Raw genomic sequence first — 23,998 nt, forward strand, 5'->3', positions numbered from 1 at the left:
TTTTAATTACTAAAATAAAAATACGATCTTGATTCTATCACCTCGAAAAAACTATATTAAAAATGAGGTCTGTGACTAGTAAATCTTAATACTCAGAAATAACTACTAATCTGCAGTTGTTTCAATTTACCAGAAATATGACCAGAAATTGTGTTCCTTTCAAGTGATTTGAGTTCCTCATAAAGGATTAAAGCCCCAGTGAATAGTTTTCCCAGGATAAAGCTACGTCTAATTTAAGCCCACACTGTTTCCTCACTCAGTTTCTAATCACATTCATGAAAGCAAATGAAGCTTCCTGGCATGCCTGCCACTTAAAAACTTGGCTTTTCACAATGAAAAATCGCAGAGGCAATTAGCCCAGGAGAACTTGTCAGCTTCAGGAGCAGGGAAAAGCTGTTCTAAAGAGCTTGTCAGTAGCAGTTGCCTGGCAGAAGCATGTGGGTGATCAGAGAGTAAATAGGTGCAGCAGCAGTGGGATACACAAATAGGCTGACTCATGATAAGCACTGAAATAATTCTGAGGAGCACAAAGAGCTCTAAAATACCTGGGACTCAACAACCTCACATGGAAACACTAGAAGGTCCATGTTTATTAAGGGTGCAGAAAATACGAATGGTATTGTGGATCAGCTCCTCTTCCCCCAATTTTCCACTTTCTTTACCTAATGAGCAAAGTAGGAAACAGACTTACTTGATAGAATAATTAAGAGTGATTTCATAGACTACAGTATTAACAGAAGGGCATTACAAACAAACCCACTTACCCAGAATGCAGCAGGTTCTCCATAAATTCACTAGTTTGCGGTTGGTGAAAGAAAGATCAAACAACCACCCCAATGGTTTTGGTACTTGTCATACCCCAGTTTGACTCCCACACCAGCCCCCTCGCTGATCTCCATTGGTACAGTGCTCAAGTGCTTGATACAGTGCCCTGCACTCAATAAATACCATTGACTGGTTGATCTCCCTGCCTCCTATCCAGGTACATAATCCCTCTGCAGGCCATATCCTTTTCTACATTGTCATCCTGCTACACAAGTTTTCCCACTCCACAAAAATCTCCAAAGGTTGCCTCAGCTCTCTCCCGCCTGTTCAACCCTTTTCTTTTCCCACTACACCCCAGTTCACACTTTGTTTCTCTCAAGGTAACCGCCTCACTGCACCTCTTTCTCTCCTATCCCATCATCGACCTATTGCTCACATCCTTCCACCTGCCTAGTGCTCCTGCCCCCGCTCGATATCTGACAGAGCACTGCTCTCTTCATCTTCAAAGCCTTTCTGAAATCCCATCTCCTCACAGACGCCTCCACAAGTGATTTCCCATCTTACAACTTTGTATTTCTGAGAAGCAGCACAGCTTAGTGGAAAGAGCATGGGCTTGGGAGTCAGATGTCGTGGGTTCTAATCCCGGCTCTGCCACTTATCAGCTGTGTAACTTTGGGCAAGTCACAACTTCTCTGTGCCTCAGTTACCTCATCTGTAAAATGGGGATTAAGACTGTGAGCCCCATGTGGGACAACCTGATCATCTTGTATCTACCCCAGTGCTTAGAACAGTGCTTGGCACATAGTAAGCACTTAACAAATATCACCATCATCATCATCACTAAGCACCAGGGTAGATACAAAAAAATTATAGTCCCTGACCCTCATTGGGGTCACAATCTAAGTAAGAGAGAGGAAAGGCATTTAATCCCCATTTTACAGATGAGAAAATTGAGGCATGGAGAACTTCAGAACCTTGCTCAGAGTCTTACCCACGGGCGAGTGTCAGAGCCGAGATTAGAAGTCAGGTCTTCTGACTCCCAGACCTGGGCTCTTTCCACTAGAACATGCTGCTCTGTCTTTATAGCTAGAGTATAAACTCATTGCAAGCAGGGATCATAAATACTGAATCTAATCTACTCTTCCAGGTGTTCTGTACAGTATTCTATACATAGTAGGAATTCAAAATATCTAATCTCAATTGTTTGATTGCCATTGCTAACCCTACTTTAAACTGAGGTCATCCAATGGCCCACATGGATCTTAATCCCTTAAACATCATCCTATGGCCCAAATGGATCTTAATCCCTCAAACAGAGTGGATTTTTTTGTAGTGGGAGTTCAGGAGAGGGTAAGACAGTTTACTGCATTTTGGCAGCTTGGGAGAAACATGACTGCAAAGTGGACTGTGAAGATATAATGACTGTGTGAAGATGGTGAAACCAAATTAGATTTATAAGAATGATGTGTCACTGCCACTTAACCCTCTGAGGCAGAAGACAAGAGTCACTCCTGTGAGCTGAAAGTCTCTCTCATTTACTCTCATTTTCCTTACATTATTTGTGCTTTCTCTAGCCAGTGGACAGTAAATTAACACTTAGCAACTAAAATTAAATCCTCTGTGCTTGCTTAGGTCCCCATGCAATCTGAGTATCTCCCAGAAACATGCTGGAGTCCTAGCCTCCCAGTATTTGTGCATCTCTATTAGTTTGATGTGTTAGACCCTTTGAGAAGCTACTTTACCTTTCAAGTCCCTAAGGGACCATTTTAGACCACTAAAGTAGTCTATGGCCCACTCAATGGTCTAAAACAATAATTAAGTGGGACCCAATGGGCCTGAAAGAGTTCATGAAAGGGTAGGTGGCAGCCCAGCAGGGCACGTAATATAGCTGGGATGAGAGGGACAGGTGTCCATTGGAGCCTTGCAGAATCAATCAATCAGTGGTATTTATTGAGTGCTCACTGTGTGCAGAGCACTGTACTAAGCACTTGGGAGAGTACAATACAACAGAGTTGGAAGACAAGTTCCCTGCCCACAACAAATTTACCGTCTAGAGGTAGTGATTTGGGTTTGCTTTTCTTATTCTAAAAATCCCTCCGGTGTCCAAAAAATTGACCCAATACCATTTTCTCCAGTTTCACTTAACTCTCCCTAACCACACCTATATGCTAATTCCTATTTCACTACCCTGAGAGTATGCAAGCACGGGCCTACTGCCACACACACATGATGCCCCCACAAAAGCCACAAAAAAAGAGTATGGTAAGGTTTGTAAACTTCTTCCAGGCCTAAGGCACCTAATCCCATTCCTACTGAATTTCTACTACCCAAACTACTCCTTGTACTGAATCTTCTATTAACCTGACAGGTTCATTGGGTGGATTAAGAAGGATAATTAAATTTGAGACAAACCCAAAGGACTTTGAAATTAAGTCATCAACATTACATGCTGTCTTCATTCCTTTCCATCTCAGTAGCTAATAACCTATTTTTAAATCAGAGTCTAACACTAGATCTATTCAAATTCTTCCAAGGAATACCTTGTTTGTCTTCATAAATTAATACAAAACTAATCCCCCAACCCCCTGCCAGAAAAATGCACTGTGGCTGGTATTCTTTCAAACTAGGCAGTATATTGTGACATAGTGTTTCAGAAGGAGCCTAGTTGTCCTAGCCTTTCACAAGTATTGCCAATGCAGTTTTAAATTACCCCATAGAAAACTATTTACAGAGCTTTATAACAAAACACCCCCAAACATCTCCAATGAAGCATGAAGACAATATTCTCCATTAATATTTTTATTGGTATGAATCTAGCAAATGGCCTTTAACTCTAGGGCCCAGTTTATTCCCACCAAGTGACAAGGCTAGGCTTAATCATCATCATCATCATCAGTATTTTATTGGGTACTTACTATCAATCAATCAGTGGTATTTATTGAGCATTTACTATGTGCAGAGGACTCTACTAAGCACTTGGGAGAGTACAATGCAACAGAATTAGCAGACACATTCCCTGCCCATAATGAGCTAACAGTCTAAAGGGGGAGACAGACATTACTATAAACAAAGTGTGCAGAGTACTGTACTAAGCACTGGGGAGAGTACAACAAAGTTGGTAGACATGTTCCCTGTCCACAACTACCTTATATTCTAGAGGGGATGCTCCTATCAAAGTCAATTAAAACCCGCACAGGCGCACACTATGAAACACACATTATGAGCATCAGTGACCGTGAACGGAAATATCCCTCAACCTTGAAGAGCTTCTACTCCCTCACTCCCACTCCCACCACATGACCATGACTGCCCAACTCCTCTCAATATGGCAACACATCTAACAAAAATGGAAAAAGAAAAGCTGAACCCTGATTGTCCTCCTCCTCCACCAGGGTAGGGTCCATATGACAAAAACATAAACTGAGCAAACCCACGGCTCTGGCAAAGCAGATCAAAAGAGGACAGACGAAGCTCTGAAGCCTGGGAACAACATGAGAGAGGAGGGATATGCAAAAAAGGGGGCCTTGCAGGACAAAGAGAATGGCATTCCAAAATTTGACATTAAGGGAGGACTTGGCCTGTTTAACAAGAGCCTGCTAGTGAAAAGTCAGTTTTGTTTATTTATAGGCAATACTGCAAGGGCCATAGGAGATTCTTGGTTACCAAACCAGCAAAGAAAGGAGGTGAAAAAATTGGGAGAACCCTTCCCTCTTCCCCATCCTCTAAATCTAGCCTCCCTCCATTTACTCTTCCCACAAGAAGAGAAAACCCCATCGATTGGGTTTACTAGAACACTACTCAACTGGAAGTGACAAAGAATGTGTTGCTGGGTGACATCAGTTTTGAGCTTCGTGATAAATATGTACCTTTAATCTAAAATCCTTTATTTTCCTTGAAATGATGTCTTACGTTCTGCTTATGGTTATTGTGATTACTTTTGTTTCACCTCTCAATGCTAGGCAAATTTCCCAAGCTGAACTTTTTAGGCTGTGAGTCTAAAGGGAAGAATCAGAATAGATCTACACTGTCAATCCTCTGGCACACTGGTCCTTCTAAAACATTTAATGAGTGCCAATAGCCACACTGAAGTGGAAGTAACTAATGTCTTTGGAGCTGGAGATTGGTGTTGCTGAAGCAAGCAGGCTTAATACATATACAGTACATGAAGCTTGAGGGTCTCTGATAAGGCCTTGGAACTGGGGTGGTAATAATAATAATAATAACAATAGTCTTTCTTAAGTGCTTAATATGTGTTGAGCATTGTATTAAGCCCTGGGGTCGAGACAAGATAATCGGGTCGGACACAGTCCCTGTCCTATATGGGGCTCACATCCTAAGTATGAGGGTGGACACACTTTTTAATGGTGTTTGTTAAAGTAGTGTGGTTTAGTGGAAAGAGCACGGGCTTGAGAGTCAGAGTACATGGGTTCTAATCCCAGTTCCGCTACTGTGTGACCTTGGGGAAGCTACTTAACTTTTCTCTGCCTTAGTTATCTCATCTGTAAAATGGGCATTAAGACTGTGAGCCCCACATGGGACAACCTGATTACCCTGCGTCTACCCCAGGGTTTAGAACACTGCTTGACACATGGTAAGTGCTTAACAAATGCCATAATTATTATCATCATATTATTATTATTATTAAAGTGCATACTATGTGCCAAGCACTGTACTAAGTGCTGGGGTAGATACAAGCTAATCAAACTAGACACAATCCATAGCCCACTTGGGGCTCAGAGTCTTAGCCCCATTTTACAAATGAGGTAATAGACACAGAAAAGTCAAGTTACTTGTCCAAGGTCACACAGCAGGTAAGTGGCATAGCTGTGATTAGAACTCAGGATCTCTGACTCCCAGGCTTCTGCTCTTTTCACTAGGCCACACTGCTTCCCAATGACTCCCCATTTTACAGATGAAGGAATTGAGGCACGGGGAAGTTACATGACTTCATCAAGATCATGAACCAGGCAAGTGGCTGACCTGGGACTAGAACCCAATGCTGACTCTCAGGGCCGTACTCATTCCACTAGGCCATCCTGTTTCCCACGGTTTAGCATCAAATCTCTGAGTCATTTGATGTCAATAATTAGACTCGTTTGTTCTCACTGTTGTTTGGATTATATCTTTATTTTTCTATGTGTCTGTCCACCCCCACCCCGTTTGGGGCCTGGGACAGAGTCTAAAATCACCTTCTTGTGGTTACCCCATACCTTAGTATAGTACTTTGCAAAACATAAGGACATAAATAAACGTTAGTAATTATAATAAAAGATTAAAAAGCACAGAGATTGAAGGGAGCAGAGAGGTGAAAATGGTTTCATTCTTCAAGTGTAGGAAATCATTTTTAAGTTGGCCTAGTTAAACTATCCCTTATGTTCAATTCTAATTACCAATATGTTTTACAATTCAAGACTCCATAAATACAATTTATCTAGTCTCTACAGTGAAAAAACCCCTAGACTGAGAGTGTAGTTAGAAGAAATAGGAGTAGCAATGTATTTGTTGAGCACCCCCTTGGGGCAACGCACCACACTAGGCCCTTGGAAAATTCAGAATAACAAAGTCGTATTTATTGAGCGCTTACTGTGTGCAGAGCACTGTACTAAACACTTATGGTTCCCAGCCCACAAGGAGCCGACACTCTAATTCATGAGTCAAACATCAAATATTTACAACTACAGTGGTCCAAATAAGTAAACTGAGCTGCTATACATAAACACACAATACAAGCATTTTCACAACACACACGCACATACACACATGCTACGGATGCATGCACTCATTTCTCCGCTGCCTTCAAACAGCACCATATTGAAAACCACCTCTCAGAAATGAAATTCTATCCTACTTTTAAGATTCCCAAAGTAGAACCCACAAACTGCCTATAAAACAGCACACTGTACTCTGACATCCTACAATTCCACTGTCTACAAATTATTACTCACAAACTTTATAGGCTACTTTGCCCCACCATTCACTGTATTATTTGACAACTTTTTAGGCTTTTGAGTTAAAGGACCAAGAGAAATGGGCTGGGAAGTGTTTCTGTGGTTGTCGTTTCAGAGGACAAACTAATATCTGATTTGGTGGGGTGGGGGGGGGCTTTAGGGGGAGGGGTGGTTTAAGTTGTTTAACTCTGCCTCTAAATTAGCATATATAAGTGCTCCAGTTCATTCATTCATATTTACTGAGCACTTACTATGTGCAGAGCACTGTACTAAGTGCTTGGGAGAGTACAATACTACAGTAAACAGACATATTCTCTGCCCACAACGAGGTTACAGTCTGGGAGGTCGGGGGGAGAGGAGACAGACAATATAAATAAATAAATTATAGATACGTACATAAGTGCTGTGGTGCTGGGAGAAAGGATTAACAAAGGGAGCAAGTCAAGGCAATGCAGAAGAGAGTGAGAGAAGAGCAAAAGGCTTAATCTGAGAAGGCCTCTTAGAGGAGATGTGCCCTCAATAAGGGTTTGAAGTTGGGGAGAGTAACTGTCTGAATGTCAGACAGTCCACCTCAGTATAATATCTGGGTGTGCCAATTTAATTCACCAACTACAAATTAAGATACACCAAATATTTGTCAGGGACAATCCATCAACTGTAATAAGTAAAGCTGACTGTACCAAACATCAAAGAACAAACTCTTCCGGCACCCATCTCTTGGAACATGATGGAGGGCTCTAGACAACAGTAAGCAAACCTAAAAGAAGTCTGAAAAAAGTTCCCGGACCTTGTTTCCACATAATATGGCTCCTGATAGAATCACTTAAGTTTTTAAGAGAGTGGAAAACTCAGAAATATTGGCCCATCAGGATAATGCTGGGTTGGATTCAAGGGAGCAGAACAATCATGTATATCAATTCCTTCTTCAGACATCTCCTGATTGGCCAGTGGCTATAAAGAATTGGCAGCTGACACACAGTGGCTCAGTGATGGAATTAGTGGTGCATATCTACACTGATGTTGATGTGCTATACATGACTCAATCACAATTTAAGTTAGGCAGTGTTGCCAAATGTCTAAAAAGTCACAGACAGTGGGATAGGAGACCTAAAATTGGTCATATCTGTAAAGCCTATAAAAAGATTTTAGGGCCAATAAATGTGGGAAGGGCTGCCACACTGGAGTAGCAGCCATTTGTTCTATACTGCAACCCAGCATCCACAACCTCTCAGGGCCCTTGCTGGCTTCTCTGCACACACCTCTGCTCTCCGGGTGCATGGAGTGGCCAAAGTTGCCAGAGAAGCATTGGAAAACTATTCTGTTTTCTGAACAGATGGGAAAGAAAACTCAAATGCCGCCCAGCCCTGCCCTCCTTGGCCAATCGGCAGTGGCAGTACCTCCAACCCCATAACTTGGAGCCCGGCATCCCGCCACTCCCCAGTCACCTGTAGCAGGAATTCCACGTGGGATTTGTGAGCTGCCCACTGTTTCCTCACCCTCTCTTCACTCCAGCCCCAGCTGCCACGAACCATTGAGGTCTTCCACTCAAGAGTGTCCTCTCCTCTCCCCCCCTCCTCTTCCCACTTCATGAGGTCCTGGTTCCCCACTCCCCACTCCATTTCTCAAAGGATGGGCACCCCTCCAGCTGCAACACAAGGGAGGGAGGAGAGGGAGATGTATTCTCTCAAGTGCTTAGTACAGTGCTCTGCACACAGTAAGTGCTCAATAAATAGCTGATTGATCCTTTACACTCTCCCTTCCTCCCATCTCGCTTTTCTTTAACTTTTCCTCTTTTCCATCCTTTCTCCTTTTTCCCCAATTTCACTCTTTCCCTCCCCTCCCTCTTCTCCTTTCTCTCCTTCCCACTATGCTACTTAGTACTTGTGCTATGAGGAGCAGCATGGCGTAGTGGATAGACCACAGGCCTGGGAGTCAGAAGTTCATGGGTTCTAAACCCGGCTCCACCACTTGTCTGATTTGTGACCTTGGGCAAGTCTATTAGCTTCTCTGTGCCTCAGTTATCTCATCTGGAAAATGGGGATTAAGACTGTGAGCCCCACATGGGACAGGGACTGTGTCCAACCTGATTTGTTTGTAACCACCTAGAGCTTAGAACAGTGCCTGGCATATAGTAAGCGCTCAACAAACATCATAATTATTATTTATTATTATTATTGCTATATTTTCCTCTGGCCTGAGTGAGAGGAGCCACAGGGCTGCTGCTCAAGAACTCTGTGGCAGAGTCACAGACACAAGAAAACGTGTCTGTTATAATGTTATGTTGTACTCTTCCAAGCACTTGGTACAGTGCTCTGCAAACAGTAAGCACTCAATAAATACAATTGACTGGCAAGACTGAGCAGGCAGACAGGCAGGCAGGAAAGCAGGTTTTCAGAAAATTTCTAGTTGTCCCCAAAGCTCCTTCCTCCCTCCCTCCCATGCCCTTTAGAACTCTACCCTTTTTTGCTGGGCATTACCAAGTTATAAAATCACAAAGTCACAACTGATGCCGATGCCCTATTTCCATCTTAAAATATTAAATGACATCAGTAAAAAAGTTTGAAAAAGTATGACCAGCAGCATGTCTTAGTGGAAAGAGCACAGGCTTGGGAGTCAGAGGTCATGGGTTCTAATCCTGACTCCACCACTGATCAGCTGTGTGACTTTAGGCAAGTCACTTAACTTCTCTGTGCCGCAGTTACCTCATCTGTAAAACAGGGATTAAGACTGAGAGCCCCACATGAGACAACCTATTATATCTAATCCAGAGCTTAGAACAGTGCTTTGCACACAGTAAGGGCTTAACAAATACCATCATCATTATTATCATTATTTGAAAGTAGTCATCTTTCTGCCCAGTTTATAGAAAGTATTCTCAGGGGACTGCAACCATGGCTAGGCACTTGGTGTTTTCTTCAAATGATATCTTCTGTTAAGGGAAAAAAACTTTTTCTCGAAATGTTTTTTCCCAGTGCAGGTTCAATTATGTCACAATTCTAGGGAAAATAGCTACCTGATCACTATCGGTTTTTCCAAAGCAGACAGCTTTGTTCCTTGGTGAACACCATAAGCCAGCATTTTCCTGAATATCATCCTCTGAAAAGGTTCAATATTGACCTTTATTTGGGACTATGAAACAATTTCTAATGCTTCCTGGATTGTTCTGCTTTAAAAAAAATAAAATAGAACACTCAGAGGTTTTTAGTCCTCACTACTACTGACTTTCCAGATCCTGAGCAAGGCATAAATTATCCTGCTTCAAACAAGTGGCGATTTCAAGACCAAAAGCAAACACATGCCCTTTGCCCTCATTAATTCAGCCTTCCAACATTTCTCTAAGACTTTCATGTTCACAGCCAGCTTTTCTTGTGCACTCTAAGCCGACTCAAAGGCTGGTGGGATGCTACAGCCCCGCCAGGCAGGTTGGGGCCAATCGGCAGTGTAATTTCCAGTTCCACTCTGTTCTGTGTCCACCCTGCAGCAGCCTGATGGCTCTCCCTCCACAGCTGGGCTCTGTTTCTTGAGGCTTGCAGCTGAGTGGTTTCCAGCCAGCTATTGATGGCAAGTTATTGCTTCTTCTACCCCTCAAGGCCCCAGACACTGTTCCCTTAAAAGATCATAGCAGGGAGTTTCCACTTTTCAAAGTAACAAAACTACTTCCTAACTTCTTGAGGGTGTGGTGTATAGCAGCGGTGGTGGTATTTGTTAGGCGCTTACCATGTGCCAGGCACTGTAATAATAATAATGATGGCATTTGTTAAGGGCTTACTATGTGCCAAGCACGGTTCTAAGCGCTGTACACTGTTCTAAGCGCTGCTAAGTGCTGGGGCGGATACAAGCAAATTGGGTTGGACACAGATCTTGTCCCACACGGGGCTCACAGTCTTAATCCACATTTTACAGATGAGGGAACAGAGACACAGAGAAGTTAAGTGACTTGTCCAAGATAACATAGCAGACAAGCAGACAAGGTGCCAGGGGTAGCAACTATCTTCTGGCTTCCAAGAAGTGCAGACACGTGTGTGTGTACACGCGCGCACGCGCGCACACACACAGACACACACACACACACAAACACCATCGCCCCCCCACCCACCATTCAACAGCTGTATTACTTGAAGGAAAATGATTCCCAAATATCAAGCGCTAAGTTACTAATCAATGGTATTTACTGAGCCCTTACTATGTGCAGGGCACTATACTAAGTGCTTGGGGGAATACAATAGCATCCAAAGACATGACCCTGGACCACCACAAGCTTACAGTCTAGAGGGGGAGACCAACATTAAAATAAATTACACACAGGGAAAGTAGGAGAGAATAAGGATATGTATTGTGGCCTAGTGGAACGAGCCCAAGCCTGGGAGTTAGAGTACTTGGGCTCTAATCCCAGCTCTGTCATGTACCTCTCCACACCTGCTGTGTGACCTTGGGCAATTCACTTAACTTCCCTGTGCCTCAGTTCCCCCATCTGCAAAATGAGAATTCAATGCCTGTTCTCCCTCCTACTTGGACTGTAAGCCTTTTGAGGAACCTGATTATCTTGTATCTATCCCATTGCTTAGCACAGTGCTCAGCACATGGTATGTGCTTAAAATATTATTATATGTACCTAAATGCTGTGGGGGTGGAGTGAATATCAGGTACTTAAGGGTTACAGATCCAAGTGTGTAGGTGATGCAGAATAGAAGAAATGAAGGCCTGGTCAGAGAAAGCCTCACTGAGGACATAAAATTTTAGGAGAGCTTTGAAGGCAAGGAGAGTGGTGGTCTGTTCTATATGAAGAGGAAGGGAGTTCTAGGAGAGGGAGGACCTGGGCAAGGGGTTGGAAGCAAGAGAGATGGCATGGGGGAAAAGCAAGTAGGTTGGTGTTAGGGTGGTGAAGTCAGAGGAGTAACCAGCAACAGAGGCTGAGAAACAACAGCCAAAAAGACCGGAGGAGACCCAGTGGAGAACAGTATCAAGTGAAGCTGAAGTTAATGTTCTCATGAGAAAGGGTTGGTCCACAGTTTTGAAGGCAATCGAAAGGTCAAGAAGGATTAGGATAGAGTAGAGGCCACTGGTGACCTTAAGAGAAGGCAGTTTCCATGGAGCGAAGAGAGCAGAAGCCAGATTCCAAGGGGTCAAAGGAGGGAATTGGAAGAGAGGAGGTTTAGCCAGCGAGTATAAACAACTCACTCCAAGAATTTAGGAAAGAATGATAGGAGATGGAGAGGTACCTGTAAGTGCCATGGGGTCAAGATAACTTTTTTTAGGATAAGGGACAGATTAGGCATATTTGAAATCAGTGAGAAAGGAGCAATTGGAGAGTTAGTGGTTGAAGATGGTCTATGGGGTGGGGGCAAATGTTTTAATAAAGCGCAAAGGCATGGGATTGAAAGTGCAGGTGGAGGGAGTAGATTTTGAGAACAGGTGGGAAATCTCCTCTTGAGATACTGCTGGGAAGGAAGTGAGAGTTGAAGAGGGGGCAGGAGGAGATAGAGAGTGGGAAGGTTCAGGGGATATAGAGATCGCTCTTGATGGTTTCAATTTTTTCAAAGTAGATGATACAGTCATTTAGGGGGCAAGAGATGGGATAGGCTGCAGAATAAGGGGTTTGAGGAAGGATTAAAAGTCTGGAACAGCTGGCATGGGAAACAGGCATAGGAGTCCATTAGGACAGTGAAGTACTGTTGCCACGAGAAGGATAATGGCAGAGTGAAAAGAGGAGAGGATGAATTTGAGAGGGGTGAAGTCAGCCTGGTGTCTGGATTTCCACCAGCTGCACTCTGCAGCTCCAGCACAAGAGCAGAAGAAGTATACTGTGGAGGAGATTCAGAGATACAGGCTGTTGGTAATGAGACTGATGGGGGGACAGGGGAAGCGCTTAGTACAGTGCTCTGCACTGTAAATACTATTAATACAATAAATACTATTGAATGAATGAACAAAGAAGTTGAGGGTGCAGTTGAAGGTATGGATTTATGCATCAAGAGAGACCAAACAGGGGGTGATGACTTTGGAAGAATGAAGATGATTGGACACAAGAGGTCTCCCTAGGGGATCAGAATAGATTTGCAAGAAGAGGAAGAGAAGGCAAGTGACGAAACTGTGCATGCAGAGTGGAATTTTAGAATTGGGGAGGTTAGAAATGGTGCAGAGACTAGAGATAATGAGATTGAGCATGTGTCCAAGCTGGTGAATTGATGGGGTGGGATGCAGCAGTAGGTCAATGGAGTTGTGGAGTGAGAGGATGTGGGAAGCAGAAAGGTCATCGGGCACATCCACGTGGCTATTCAAGTTCCTGGGGGTGAGTATGGAGATGGAGAAAGAGAGTACAAATGTGAAAAAGGGGTCAATATAGTTAGGAAAGTTGGAGGTGGGGCCTGAGCAGGAAGAGGGGGACAGATGACGGTGACCAGTAACTGGAGTGGATGGTAGAGGTGGATGATATGGGCTTCGAAGTAACCCCCACAGTAACCACTAGAATATCATTGATGACGATGAGGATGATGAAAGGAAGGGGAGGAATTGGAGGGTGGAAGAGTGCAGAAATGGCCTTCCCTTACCTTAGCTTGGATGTTCACTGAGGGCAGGGTCTAGGTACTAGAGCGCCTAAATTAGGGGTTGTACACAGGGCTGGTGCTCAATAGGTAACTGACTGTGATTGCTGTTGGGAAGAAGGAAGGCTTCATGGAATCTGATCTGGTAGAGAAATCCCATAACCCTCCGCTTGGGCTCTCTTACCCTAAAGGGTCCAGAAGATAGAGGAGTGGGCATGTCTGAGTAGAGAAAGGCAATCTGGTCAGGTGGGGTGTGTCAGTATACGATTTCTGAAATCCCTGGGGACTTCAGCCTGGGGAGAGGCACAAAGGCGACCCGAATTCATCCTTGTGGCCTTCATTCATTCAATCGTATTTATTGAGTGCTTAGTGTGTGCAAAGCACTGTACTAAGCACTTGGGAGAATCCAATATAACAATGGACATATTCCTGCCCACAACGAGCTCACAGTCTAGAGGGGGAGAAAGACATTAATATAAATTAACAAATAGATAAATTAGATACATGCATATGTGCTGTGGGGATGGGAGGGAGGATGAATGAAGGAGCAAGTAAGAGTGGCACAGAAGGGAGTGGGAGAAGAAGAGAGGAGGGTTTAGTGAGGGACAGCTTCTTGGAGGAGACGTGCCTTCAGTGAGGTTTTGAAGTGGGGGAGAGCAATTATCTGTCTGATATGAAGAGGGAGGTTGTTCCAGGCCAGAGGTAGGGTGTGGGTGGGAAGTCGACGGTGAGATAGATGAGGTCGAGGTCCAGTGAGAAGGTTAGCATTAGAGGAAGTAAGTGGGCGAGCTGGGTTATAGTAGGAGAGTAACAAGGCGAGGTAGGAGGGGGCAAGGTGATTAAGTACTTTGAATGAGTCTCTGACTCATTTGGTGGGGATGATTTGGCTTTAACCTCTGGGCAGCAGCTGAGAGGCACCAGTGTGCATGGCTGATTTTGCCCTTCACAGCAACTGAATACTCAGAGCCACGAATCCTCATGTCGGCAAAATGCTCAGCATGTCACTTATTCCCATTTAGTGCAGGTGGGTCCTCTCGAGCACTCAGGTTGTTAGAGATTCTGCTCTGCAAAGTGCCCGGGGGTGATTGCAACTGGAAATCATTTTCTGATTCAGTGAGAACTGATTCACACCACCCTCTAGGACAGGTGGGCAAGTACAGGTGGGCAGGAGAAGTGGCATAGCCTAGTGGATAGAGCAAGGGCCTGGGAGTCAGAAGGTCATGGCAGATAATCCCAGTATCTGCCACTTGTCTGCTATGTGACTTTTGGCAATTTACTTAACTTCTCTGTGCCTCAGTTCCCTCACTGTAAAATGGGGATTAAGACTGTGAGCCCTGTGAGGGACAGGGACTGTGTCCAACCCAATTACCTTGTATCTACCCCAGTGCTTAGAAAAGTGACTGGCACAGAGTAATCACTTAATGAATAACATTATTATTATTATCACTCCAACGCTAAGGCCACAGATTCTCCTCTGGAAAGTGGTTGGGGAAGTGTCCGCTTCTCTGGGAGGGCAGCTCCCTCGGTTTAGAAGCTCCTGTGGAGTCGTTCACCAGCAAGATGGTTGTCTCAATCACAGTACACCAGGAGCTTGTTCTGTATGGACATGTGCGCATGTGGGCATGCGTATATTTGCGGCTGACCAGCCAAGGAAAAGCCCTTGGAGCGAGGCCAAATCAAGCCCATAGGTCAGGGAAAAGCTTAGGGTGGACCATAGTCCACTCACCCTCATGCTACAGATACACCCACAGGTATAAAGACATTCCCAGGCACCTCTGCCCCCATCTCTCCAGCTAGCAAAATAAACTGTCAGCAAGGACTTAATTATTCAGACCCAGGCCGTTGATTATCTCCTCTGTGGAAACCCAGATTTACTTTTATTGAGGAACTACACCAGCAAAGTTTATCAATCAATCAATTCAATAGAATAGAAAAGAACTTCTTTAACATTTAATATGTACAGAGCAGTGTACTAAGCACTTGGGAGGGTAAAGTTTTTTGTTTTATTTTTAATGTTATTTGTTAAGTGCTTACTAAGTGCCAGACAATGTTCTAAGCACTGGGATAGATACAAGCTAATCAATTTGGCCACAGTCCATGTCCCACATGAGAGGCACAGTCTTAATCCTTACTTTACATATGAGGAAGCTGAGGCACAGAGAACATAAGTGACTTGCCCAAGATCACAAATCAGACAAGAGGCGGAACTGGGATGAGAACCCAGGTCCTTCTGGCTCCCAGGCTTGTGCTCTATGCACAAGGCCACGCTGCTTCCTTTTTGGTACATACATTCCCCGTCCACAAGGAGCTTGCTTTGAAAAGTGTTGAATAATCAGCAAGGAAATTGAACAGTATCAGAAATTACATTAAATCTGCTAAGAGTTGCATATCATGGGGGGGCACTTCAGCAGTTAAATCGAATAGGAACCTACTCAGAGCTTCCTAAACGTGTAATTTGCACTCTCCACCGTCCCCCATTAAAGGGTGAAGTTTTCACATTCAAAGATGACAACGCTGTCAAAGTAGTTTGGCAGGGGACAAAGAGGAGAGGGTTGAAACAGCCAATGCGATACTGTCCGCCCCAACCATGCTTGACACACAAAGGTTGCCCTTTGTTATACTGCTGAATTTGTGGTTTACAGTGACTGGCACCGTTTTCACTTGTGCCTTTCTGCCTCTTGACACAGCTTGTAACTCCTGCCTCTGTCTTCCAGTACCCACATTAACCGAGAGAGTTCCAACGGGCTAGAGTCTTGGGGCCCGGGCCCTCAAATGCCTTGTCCTCCTGCCAAGGCTGGTTTTTCTACCACACCTTTATCAAAGAAGAATAAGAACTACAGGAAATTTTTTCGATGCTGTCGTATAATCTATTGGCAGGAAAGAGATCTCATTCGATCATATTTATTGAGCGCTTACTGTTTGCAAGGCACTGTACTAAGCATTTGGGAGAGTATAATATTCAATAGTATTTATTGAGCGCTTACTAGGTGCAGAGCATTGTACTAAGCACTTGGAATGTGCAAACAGGTAACAGAGACAGTCCCTGCCCTTTGATGGGCTTACAGTCTTAACAACAAATGGGCATATTCTCTGCCCACAATGAGATCACATCTATTTAAGTATTTTCACCCTCTCTCCACTTTGGTTGCCAAACTACCAAAAGCTTTATCAGGCTATATTTCATCCGCTATACGATTCACTGCTAAGATATTTGGAAAGATGGCCTGGTTTTCATCCGTTCATTCTGGCCCAACTACAGAAATGTATTGATAACCAAGAGTGTAAAAAAAAAATACTTACGGCATAGGCACCTATTAAAAATGCTGCATTTGCTCGTTTCCGTTGATCAAAACTGGTGTAATGCACGATTTTCTTTCTCGATAAACTGAATGACTAAACAAAGAAAAATGGCATTAGTTAAAAATATTTACACAAGCAAGCACTTACTGAAAATACTAAGTGTAGCACTTATTGAAAATAGCAATTGTTTCTCTCAAGGAATCTACCCAGAATTCTTCCTGAATGAAACTACTTGAATTTGAATGCCAATCAATAAAATCCTAATCCCACTGCGCTCACCACTGGCGTGCTCATTGTTGGTGTTCACTGAATCAGGGAAAACACTTTGGGCCAAAGAAGCGTTTTTGTCTTACCTACCTTCCCCAGAGCATTTTAGGCTAAAGCTAAAGGACCCCCAAACTCATTTGTTCCCTTAAACACAATCCCTTTCTCCTCCTTTCCCTCCCTGAATTACACTGCCTGTACTTTTCTAATGTTTAGTACTTAGAATTCCCTAAAAGGTTTAGGCACCTTTGGACATTCAAATGCCAGAACAAGTTTCATTTTCTTTCTAGAACCATTCTAATATGACCGCTCTTATACTACCAAAAAGAAGTTAACAATAATAATAATAATTATTATTACTATTATGGAACTTTAGTACCTACTATGTGCCAAGCACCGTACGAAGAGCAGAAGTAGATAAAAGATAATCAGGTTGGACTGCCCTGTCCTACACAGGGCTCACATTCAAGTAATAATAACAATAATTAATAATTATTAGGATACTTGCTAAGCGCTATGTGCCAAGCACCATTCTAAGTGCTGGGATAGGTACTGGTAATCAGGTTGTCCCATGTGGGGCTCATAGTTTTACTCCCCATTTTACAGCTGAGTAACTGAGGCATAGAGAAGTTAAGTGGCTTGCCCCATGGTCACACTGCAGACATGTGGCGGAGCTGCAGACAAGTGGCAGAGCCAGGATTAGTACCCACAACCTCTGACTCCCAACCTGTGCTCTTTCCACTAAGCCACGCTGCTTCTCAGTACCTTGCTTCCAAGTAGAAGGGAGTAGGATTTAATTCCCATTTCACATGTGAGGAAACTGAGGCCCAAATTCACACAGCAGATAGGCGGCAGAGCCGGGATTAGAACCCAGACTGTCTCCCAGGGCTGTGTTCCTTCTGCTAGACCATGCTGCTTCAGTAAGAAAACTAACAAACTTCATACCCTGAATGGGCAATGACTTTGGCTGATGGGCCACTTCCCCAAGGGCACAAGGCTACTGAGGGCCAGAGACAAAAAAAACTCCTCCCAGTGTCACAGTAAAGAGTGGTGAGGGAGGAATCTGGAAGCTGTACTTCTGGTCATAGGGAATCATGGCTGGTCCCACCCCAGTCATGGATGCAGTCAGCAACCCCTGCACATCACTGCACTTGGAAAAGCTCAGAAGTCACTGCACCCAAAAGTCCAGCTCTTTAAAAAAAAAATGGCATTTTTTTAAGTGCTTCCTTTATGCCAGGCATTGTACTAAGCACTGGGGTAGATACAATGTAGAAGGAGCGTGGCTCAGTGGAAAGAGCCCAGGCTTGGGAGTCAGAGGTCATGGGTTCGAATCCCAGCTCTGCCACTTGTCAGCTGTGTAACTGTGGGCAAGCCATTTAACTTCTCTGTATCTCAGTTTCCTCATCTGCAAAATGGGGATGAAGACTGTGATCCTCATGTGGCATCTACCCCACTACTTGTATCTACCCCAGCACTTAGAACAGTGCTCTGCACATAGTAAGCACTTAACAAATACCAACATTATTATAATTATTATTATACAAGGTAGATAATCAGGTTGGACAGAGTCCCTGTCCCACATGGGGCTCAGTCTTAACTCCCATTTTGTTAAGCACTTACTGTGTGCCAGGCACTATTCTATGCACTGGGGTAGACAAGCTAATCAGTTTGGACACAGTAGATGTCCCAGACGAGGCGCTCACATCCTTAATCCCCATTTTACGGATGAGATAACAGAGGCACAGAGAAGTGAAGTGACTTGCCCAGGGTCACACAGCAGACAAGTGGCGAAGCCGGGATTAGAACCCAGGTCCTCTGACTCCGAGACCCGTGCTCTTTCCTCCAGGCCATAGTGCTTCTCATCATTTGAAGACCCAGATCCCCTCCAGCTCGGGATCAGCCCACTGGAGGGCTGGTTCAGCCCCAGAGCCATATTTTGCTCAGCCCTGCTTACACCAAACAGGCACCTTAACAAAGTAGCATTATCACATGGAAGTCACTCACCAAGCCAAAATTAATATAATCAACCACCACCCAATAGATGTACAAATTCTGGAAATCTTCTTTAAATAATTTTTAAAAGGCAAGCAACTGGGAACATTAAAGCACAACTGACTCTGATTGAATTTTAATAATTTGTTAGCAGGCTATATCCATGGATGATTGCCATTTTCAATAATTCATGATATTTTTATTCTCCAAATTATTCTCCTCTCCCAGAAAAATTGGCCACCTTCACATTCTTGCCTTCATTAATGCCCAAGTATCCTGTTTGCATCATAAATCCATCTTATAAGTGTGAAATGCTATTTTACAAACCCCAAAATAAGATTTCACTCTCCAGAATTTTAGATTGTGATTAAGTGTCTTGCAACCATCCTGCATAATTTAGGAGAGGTATAAAATACTGCTGGTGAGAAAATGCTGATAGAATTTGGTTTCCATATCAAATAAAGCTTGGGCTACTTGCCTGGTTTTCTATTTTCAAAGGAATGGGTACCATTAAAAAAAGTACATGTTCACAAAATGTTGGCTTTGACAGTTCTTAAGAATTTTAGAAGTACAAACAATCAATCAATCAATGAATGGTACTGATTGAGCACTTACTACATGCAGAGCACTTACTAAGCCTTGGGAGAGTACAAGGCATAGTGGATAGAGCACTGGCCTGGCAGTCAGAGGACATGGGTTCTAATCCCAGCTCTGTGACCTTGGGGCAGTCACTTCACTTCTCTGTGCTCAGTTATCTCATATGCAAAATGGGGATTGAGTCCATGAGCCCCAAATGGGACAGGGACTGTGTCCAATCCGATTTGCTTGTATCCATCCTAGTGCTTAGTACAGTGCCTGGCACATAGTAAGCGCTTAATAAATACCATAATTATTATTATTACTATTACAACAGAATTAGCAGGCACATTCCATGCCCATAATGAGCTTACAGTCTAGAGGTAATGTTTTCATTACTGAAACTGCTATTAATAGGATATATTAAGGATTTACCTTTTGTTAAGTACCAGGGTAGATACTAAATAATCAAATTGGAGGCAGTCTTAGGCCCACCCAGGGATTACAATACAAAAGGTGGAAGATGAGGGCTCTTTTTCCCATTTTACAGATGAGAAAACAGGCCTAGAGAGGTTAAACTGACTTATTCGCGATTATGCAGCAGGTCAGAGGTGGTAGGAAGCAGGTCACTTGAATCCCAGGCCCATGTTCTTTGCACAAGGACAAAACAAATTCATGGCAGAGGAATCCCAAGTATTTTAGGCAACTTCCCATCCTTCTCCCATCCTACCTATACCTATATTTGGGACCCAACAGCTTATTCTATGAGCACAGAAAGTAGCATCTGCAAGAAGAAATATATAGTCTCTCTGTAAAATGGGAAAGGGTGTACTTGATGACAAAGGTGGCATACTGGCCATGAAGCATCTAAAAGATCAATGGGATAGAGGGGGGCTGAAGGGGGCATCAATGAGATAAACAGCTGGCTGAAACCCACCGAAACCTGAGAGTGGGTCTCACCTTCTCTCAGGTTCCAGCCAATTACAATTTTGCCTAGCTCTTTTTCACATCAGAGTCTTTATCCTTTGCCCTCTATTCATCTCCCTTTATCCTGCCTGGTTCTCATCACCTCTACCCCACATCTCTTCCTAGTTCTGGCCTGGTGGTCCAACCCTGTAAGCCCTTGCTTCATTTCTTCTTTGCTTCACTCTTTCAGAGCTTCCATGCACGATTAATGTTTTTTCTCTTTTCTTGTTGCCACTGGAGTTGCGATCCAAGTGACATGATAGAGGGGTAAGTAAGCATTACTAATCTCAATGGAGGACTGGGTACTGTTTTATACACTTTTTAATCACAGCACACATCACCTGACATTTAGTTTAGAATAGCATCTGTATTTCTTCACTACCTGCATTAGCTGCAATAAATGATGCTACTTTTTGTGCCCACAGAATGAGTCTCTGGATCCAAAGTATCAGCTCCACAGAGGAAAAGATGTGCTTCACCATTCTCCAATAATATATTTGTAAAGCTCTTTCCAGCACCAGGATATTTTCACCAGGACAAAAGCCTCACCCCAAGTTGTGTAACTGCACAGGTTTTAATACCAAAGAAATATAATTCGAAGTAAACTATATGTACAACGGATCATCATAGTTTAGGACCTAGGTAATTCCCACAGATAACCAATTTTGTTCACTAAAAATAAAAAAGCAAAAGTTGCACTCCAATTCTAACATTTCCCTCTGAAAAATTAACTACGTTAGATTTGCACCAAAAATCTAAAATAGTTACAACACCTGCTCAGTAGAAACAATGACAACACCTGTTCAATAGAAACAATGATCAGGTCAAAAGCAGCTGCACAAAAGCATGCAGCTGAACACTGAATGATTTCGATATGCTGGTCTTGAAAATTGAACATTCCACCATGAAAAGGTATGAATTTAATAATTAAACACGATGCAATTAAATCAAAATAGCAAAAATGGCATATCAGAGCTAAACTGAATGGCATCATAAGCTGCTTTCCTCTAGGATTTTTGGCCATGCTGAAAATTCAACCTTAAGTGGCTTTGTTGAAGCATTCTCTTTATCAAGATGCAAAAATCGGCCTTATTGACCTAAGCAGAAAAAGATGAGAGGACATTCTACTGGTTCTTAAAAACAGAGATCTAGAGAGAGAAAATAATATCCGTGCACTCTGAATATTATGACGATCAGATGAAGTGGAGCAAAGCATTTTACATTCTGTGGTTTCGTAGTGACCAAGCCTCAGTCTCTTGTGATGGAGACAATAATAACCAAACTAATAGCAACCGCAGTGCAGCTTCACAGCAATCAGGGTAAGGGTCAGCTCACTGAAAAAGCATTAAAGTGAATAAGTTCTACTCTGAGCAGGCAAGAGTTCCCAGTTCTTTACCTCCAACTTTTCCAGGAAAGGAATAGTCTTGAAAATGTTCTTTGGCTGCACAAAATAAAACATGGTTTGTGATTTCTCCACAACTGGAATAATGCAGGAGGTTAGTGGAATAGCTTCCAAGTGTTATCATTGTCTATCATCTCTAACGCCTAATTCATTTAAATGATCTACTCTCTTCAAGAATAATTTTGTTCCAAATGATTATAATAATGGCATTTGTTAAGTGGTTACCAGGTGCCAAGATGCTATGGATGCCTGTTTACTTGTTTTGATGTCTGTCTCCCCTCTTCTAGACTGAGAGCCCATTGTGGGCAGGGATTGTCTTTATTGTACTTATACTGAATTGTACTTGTACTGTATTGTACTGAAGTGTATTTTCCAAGAGCTTAGTACTTGTACTTTATACTTAGTACTTGTACTTTATTGTACTTGTACTGTATTGTACTGAATTGTACTTTCCAAGAGCTTAGTACAGTGCTCTGCACACAGTAAGCGCTCAATAAATATGATTGAACTAGGGTTGATGCAAGATAATTAGGTCAGACGCAGTCCCTGCCCCTCAATGGGCTCACAGACTAGTAGGAAGGAGAATCAGTATTGAATCCCAAGTTTACAGATGAAAAAACTGAGGCACAGAGAAGTTAAGTGACTTGCCGAGGCTCACACAGGATCGACTGTATTTATTGAGTGCTTAAGGTATGCAGAGCACTGCACTACTCACTTAGGATGCAAGTAGCAGAGCCAGGATTAGAATCCAGGTCCTCTAACTCCCAGATCTGTGATCTTTCTTCAAGGTCACACAGCTGCCTATGAATTATGATTATGAGTATTATCTGTAGATATATGTGCACCAAGAATTGGTTGAATGCTATAGGATGTATTAGCCTCTTTCTAAAAATAGATGGATAACCTGTGAAAGAATAGATTTAAAAGTGGACACAGATAATAGGATTATTTATTCAATAGTATTTATTGAGCGCTTATTATGTGTAGAGCACTGTACTAAGCGCTTGGAATGGACAATTGGGTAACAGAGAGAGACCATCCCTGCCCAACGATGGGCTCACAGTCTAATCAGGGGTGACAGATGGACAAAAACAAGACAACATAATCACGATGAATAGAATCAAGGGGATGGAACACCCCATTAACAAAATAAATAGGGTAATAAGGTCCCGAGAGAGGATTGCTTCTATGGAGTGGGGTGGTAGAAGCCAGATTGGAGGGGGTCTAGGAGAGAACTGAAGGAGGGGAAGTGGAGACAGCGGGTTACAAACAACTTGCTCAAGAAGTCTGGAGAGAAATAATAATAATAATAGAAATAATAATAATACTTTAAAGGCAGTTGGGAATTTATGATAATTGGCTCCTGAAAACTCTCTTAGGTGGAAATATTGTTCATCAATGTGCACTCAACCCATGATTATTTATTGAGCACCCAGAGTTAGTAGAAATGAACCTTGCCTCAAGGGAAAATGTTGGAAACAACTGTTTCATTGGAACAATGTTACAAATGAGTGGTTGATTCCTGAACCAGAGTCAGATTTTTTTTTAAGATACTTGTTAATTACTCTATGTCCAACACTGTTCTAAGTGCTGAGGTAGGTATAAGTTAATTAGATCAGACACAGTCCCTGTCCCACATAGGGCTCACAAGCTACTAGGTGGGAGAACAGGTATTTAATCCCCATTTTACAATTGAGGAAACTGAGGCATAGAGAAGTTAAGTGACTTGTCCAAGGTTACACAGCAAGCAATTGGCAAAGACGGAATTAGAACCCAGGTCCGCTGACTCCCAGGCCCTTGCTCCTTCCACTAGGCCAGGCTGCTTCTATGTGCTATTTTTACCAAAATCACCTAGAATGGTGTACTCACTCCATTATACATGAGGAATAGAACTACATTATATATTTATACCAGGTCAGAGAAGTTCCAAGATAAAGAAGCCGACTTGAATTTCACTGGAAGTCCTTTGTGATTCCAAGTGGCAATCAAGCAACCACCCCATTCCACCTTACCTCTCCAACCCCCTCCTCTCAAACTTTTCCTATTTTCCACAGCTCCAATGCCCCTCCCTCCTCTGCAACCTGCCCCCATCCACATCACCCACTAGCGCTAGTGCCACAAAGCCAAAACCGATGTACTGTACAACTGAAACAGGGTGTGAATTCTAAAGCACTGTTATTTGTCTTAAGAAGAGGACTGCCCGGGTTTAGAGTCTCTGCACTTGAATGTGGGGGCTTTGGGGG

The 23,998-nt window shown here is 43.2% G+C and overlaps 1 protein-coding gene across 4 annotated transcripts in view; it reads right to left on the bottom strand.

Moving 5' to 3' along the window:
• The window catches only part of CDC14A (cell division cycle 14A), a 191,664-nt gene that overhangs the window by 135,925 nt on the left and 31,741 nt on the right, over positions 1-23,998 (bottom strand). For all 4 annotated transcript variants that reach the window (XM_029062853.2, XM_029062852.2, XM_029062850.2 and 1 more), the window contains exon 4: positions 16,556-16,648. In XM_029062853.2, coding sequence (XP_028918686.1) covers positions 16,556-16,648 — 93 coding nt within the window. The remainder of the gene's footprint in view (positions 1-16,555; positions 16,649-23,998) is intronic.

Source organism: Ornithorhynchus anatinus, chromosome 4 (assembly GCF_004115215.2).
Source record: "Ornithorhynchus anatinus isolate Pmale09 chromosome 4, mOrnAna1.pri.v4, whole genome shotgun sequence".
NCBI lineage: Eukaryota > Metazoa > Chordata > Mammalia > Monotremata > Ornithorhynchidae > Ornithorhynchus > Ornithorhynchus anatinus.